This window comes from Haemaphysalis longicornis, unplaced genomic scaffold (genome assembly GCF_048455015.1).
Source record: "Haemaphysalis longicornis isolate Haplotype H1 unplaced genomic scaffold, Haemaphysalis longicornis Haplotype H1 scaffold_9, whole genome shotgun sequence".
Lineage (NCBI taxonomy): Eukaryota > Metazoa > Arthropoda > Arachnida > Ixodida > Ixodidae > Haemaphysalis > Haemaphysalis longicornis.
The window spans coordinates 87,318,234-87,322,493 of NW_027526460.1; the positions used below are offsets into that span (position 1 = coordinate 87,318,234).

At 53.6% G+C, this 4,260-nt stretch overlaps 1 protein-coding gene across 1 annotated transcript; it reads left to right on the top strand.

The window, feature by feature from the left end:
* Positions 1-754: 754 nt before the first annotated feature.
* LOC144153297 (solute carrier family 22 member 11-like) lies at positions 755-2,542 on the top strand. The gene has a single exon (XM_077684948.1). The coding sequence runs from the start codon at positions 755-757 to the stop codon at positions 2,540-2,542; it is 1,788 nt and encodes a 595-aa protein (XP_077541074.1).
* The last annotated feature ends 1,718 nt before the right edge of the window (positions 2,543-4,260 follow it).

Genomic DNA, 4,260 nt, shown 5'->3' on the forward strand with positions numbered 1-4,260 from the left:
GATGTGTGCCGATTGTGCGCGAGTGCCAAAGCAACTACAGCCCACATCCTGTGGAACTGTGAACTGAACCCGCGGGAGGCTGCCACACAAACGCAGCTTCCCCCAAACATTACGAACGCGATGACCTCGTCGGACTACAGCACCCAACACCTGGCCGTCCAGCAAGTGCAGGCGGCTCTCGAACGCCAGCTGCCTAGGATCGCACCCACGGGTACGGGACGCCTCTCGGAACTCGGGGCGTGCGGTCTGGCAGCGGCAGAAAGAGCACGCCGGCACGACGTCGTGGCCGCGTCTTAGAGGCTCACCCCTACGGCGCTCGCTCCTAATTGCAGGCTTTCAATAAATGTTGTTCTCTCTCTCTCTAGAGGCTGATACAACTCTTCTTCTTCTTCTTCTTCTTCTTTTTTATGTATTTATTTCTTTCTTTTTTTGGTTTTATTTTAATAATGACTCATTTTTAAACTCCATTCCTTAAACATAAGAAGAAGAAAACTTCCACATTTTTCTAATTTTCCTCGAGTAATGTACCTAGTCAGTAATCTCTTTCGGTTTAACGATTGATGTTTGGCCGATGCCCTGATTGGGTATGCGCCATCAATATAAGGAACAACAACAAAAATAACAACAGTGATACAGCTCGCGTTCCTTCCGCGTTCCTCGAACGTCGACGCCCGCCGCGCCGATAACCCACACGAACCTGAGTCAGGCCCGTTAAGCAGGCGAAGCAACAAGAGCCGCTGGTCGAACCGCGGCGATGCAGTACGTCGTCCCGGCGAGCCTGGAGCCCGACAACCTGGAGGCGAGCGAGGGATTCGACTGCGCCGACGCCTTCGGCCACGGCAACTTCCAGCGAGGCACCTTCTTCTTCGCCGTGATCAGCGTCTGCGTCTTACACTGCCACACTCTCGTCTTCCCGCTCATCTCTGGAGACGTCGACCACTGGTGCAGACAGCCCGCCGGCCTCAACATCTCGACGGACGAGTGGAAGCGCTGGGCCATACCCCTAGACGACCGGGGCCAACACAGCCGGTGCACCTTGTTCGCCAACCCGAACGACCCCAACGACACCACGGTCGTGCGTTGCCAGGCGTGGGACTACGACCCGGAGTTCGCGCCCACCTCCATCGTGAACAGCTGGGACCTGGTGTGCGGGAGAGCCTGGCTCATCCCCTTAGCCAACGCGCTTGCCATGGCTGGAGCCCTTGTCAGCCTCGCTGTGTCCGGCTTCGTGGCGGACCGCATCGGCCGCAAGCTGGTCGCACTGGGCGCCGCGTCGACGCTATTGATCGCCGCGTTCGGCAGCTCCTTCGCCACCAGCTACCTCGTGTACGTGAGCACCAAGTTCATCATTTCCGGTTCGTGCACCACGCTCTTCATCGTTTCGTCCGTGCTGCTCGCGGAGGTTTCGACGCACAGGTACCGCTCGGCCCACGTCGGCTTCGCCTTTGCCTCCGGCTTAACGCTCGGCGACGTTATGTTCGCCATAGCCAGCCAGTTGCGTCACGTGGATTGGGTGATACGGCAGCTTGTCATGGTGTCCCCGACGGCCCTGATTCCCGTCGGCTTCCTTCTGGTCTCGGAGTCGCCGCGCTGGCTCATCGCGAAGCGACAATTGGCGAGCGCGGAGGCGATCATGCAGGCCGCGGCCAGAAGCAACGGCTTCCACTCGGATGGCCCCGCGAAACTCGTTGCGAGGCTCGAAGAGAGACTCAAGACAGCGTCCAGTCCGAGCCCCGTCCCGTTGCGCCACGTGGACAGCGTTGATGTTATTCGTCGCCGAGCGAAGACGTTGTTTTTCGCGACGTTTTCCGCCCTGTTCGCGTACTACCTGGTCCTGCTGGCGTGGGCCACGCGGAAGACAACTTTGGCGAAGGGAATCACACTGACAATAAACGCGATTGCCTGCGCTGCCCCGTTGCTCGCCTTAAGCAGTTCGAACGGAAAGAGGATGGTGGCCGGTGCATTCCTCCTGACAGGTACCTCGTGCAGCGTCTTCAGCATCGCCATTGGCAGCTTTAAACTGTCAGCTGGTGTGCACAGCATCGGCCTTGCTGTCACCGAGGCCGTCTGCTTCGTTACCTTGATCTGTTACTTCACCTACATGATTCTCGCCTCCCCTGCACCTGTGCGAGCAACCATCTCGTGCCTGTCCTTCGCGTTCGGCCGCTTAGGGGGCGTAATCGCGGCCCCGATTTCGGTGCTGCGTGCAGAAGGGCGCGAAGACGTGCTGTTCGCGCTCATAGCGGCCGTCACTTTCGGAGCAGCTGGGCTTGTGAGCCACATGCCGGTCAGCCCCAATCCCGAGGCGACGCTTCTAACGAGCGCAGAGGCCACAAGCCCACTTAGCCGCAGGTCGACCTGTGCATCCCCTGGTGGCAGGACCGAGCTGCTGCAAGGAATGGTGAAGACGCTGGAACACCGCGAGCCCTTCGAACACAAGGTCAAACGCAAGCGTTCTCATGTGAATATTTCGAAAGCGAATAGTAAGCTGTTCCGTAAATCGACGTCAGCGAGAAAATCGATGGATCAAAAGGACCTCTGAACAGCCTTAGTGTTCCGTATTACCGTCTGTGTCCGGCTTTCCCAATTTCTTGCGCACGTTTTTAATGAAATTTCTCTAATTGCAACTTAACTTGAAACTTTTAGCCGGCAGAAGTAGTAAAGCTTTGAAAATGTACATCCATTTTCACTTTCATTATTATCCTGTGTTTAATACCACGGGTGTATCGTGTTTGTGCATTTGAAAGGCACCGCTGCGTGGGACTTCGTAGATTTGACAGGAACATTGCGTGCTGTTTGAACAGTGCAGTAAAATGCCATATTAGAGAAGCAACTCCGCGTGTAAAGACTCCTTCTATAACGGCCACTATCAATATTACGCTGTTATGGATACTACCGGTTCCCTTCTAGCTTTTGGCTGCAAACGGTTGCTTCGGCAGCCAACGGGCCAAACCGCGGCTTTGTTAATAGCGAAGCTGCTTAGAAAATCGTAATTTTTCCTGTCCGCAGTTAGCAAAAAATTGCCGAGCGTGCGCACGTAAACGCGGACATCGCATTCGTACATTCAACTTCCTTGTGCCTTCCTATTTGCCGGACGTCTGCCTCATTGTGGTTCCAGGTCATAAGGGTTTACAGCTTAATGAACAGGCTGATTCCTTGGCGCGATCGTCGTTGGATGGCCCTGCTGTTGAGCTATGCCCTACTTCCTTCATTGTAGCAGGAGCAAGGTTTCGAACCTATCAACGCCAGCACAAATTCAGGAAGGGATCATCACTAATTTTCAAGATTATATCAATTTAAAACATAATTGGAATACCCGTTTTTTGTGATTCTCGTCAATGCGAGGTCACATTAACTACCTTCAGATGTCGAGTCCCCCAACTCAACTTTTATATGCACCGGGCTGGTCTAGCCTCCTCCTCCCGATGTGCTGTCTGCGGTGGTCGGGAGACTTTTTCCTATTGCATTGTAGCGATTTTTCAATGATGAGGCAACATCATCTTGCCATGCCATTGCGACGAATTGGTCTGCCTATGTCCATGCATGTACTACTATCTTTTGGAGCCATATCACTGGGATATTGTCACCGAGGGGTAGCTGCAGCCATTCATGCATACGTTTCCGAGATTAGGCGCCTGCCGTGTTAGCTTTGATTCTTGCATGTACTTTTGCCGGTTCAAAAAGCTCTTGGGTTCTATCCCAGACTCTACCTACAACTTTCAATCAATTCTATTTTCTCTCTTTCTTCGAGAGAGAGAGAGAGAGAGAGAGAGAGAGAGAGAGAGAGAGAGAGAGAGAGAGAGAGAGAGAGAGAGAGAGAGAGAGAGAGAGAGAGAGAGAGAGAGAAGAAACTTTAATGAGCAAAAATAAATTGTGGGGTGGCTTCCTAGTCCGGAAGTCCATGGGCTGCCCTGGCTCTGTCCGCTCTGTCAACCAAGATCATCTGGTCGTGGAGGCTCGAGCTGGAGAACATGCTCTCCCACTGCTCATGGGAAGGGTTTGGTATGGGGGGACGGTCGGGGTTTCGGTCGCACTCCGAGACGATGCGGTAGAGGGTGCCTCAATTGCCGCAAAAAGCACACTCCGGGGAGTATTGTGTGAGGAATAAATGATTTAATCGTACTGGATTTGGGAACGTGTTTGTTTGAATTCGTCTGAATGTGCTTTCCTGCATTTTAGACAAACTGCGTTGCGCGGGGGGAAAGGTCCTTCTACCTAATCTATAATATTCGGTTATTTCCTGGAAGGTCTCAATAGGCG

What these genes read in the sequence shown, in the direction of transcription:
- LOC144153297 (XM_077684948.1), top strand. Translation starts at nt 755, where the DNA reads ATGCAGTACGTCGTCCCGGCGAGCCTGGAGCCCGACAACCTGGAGGCG.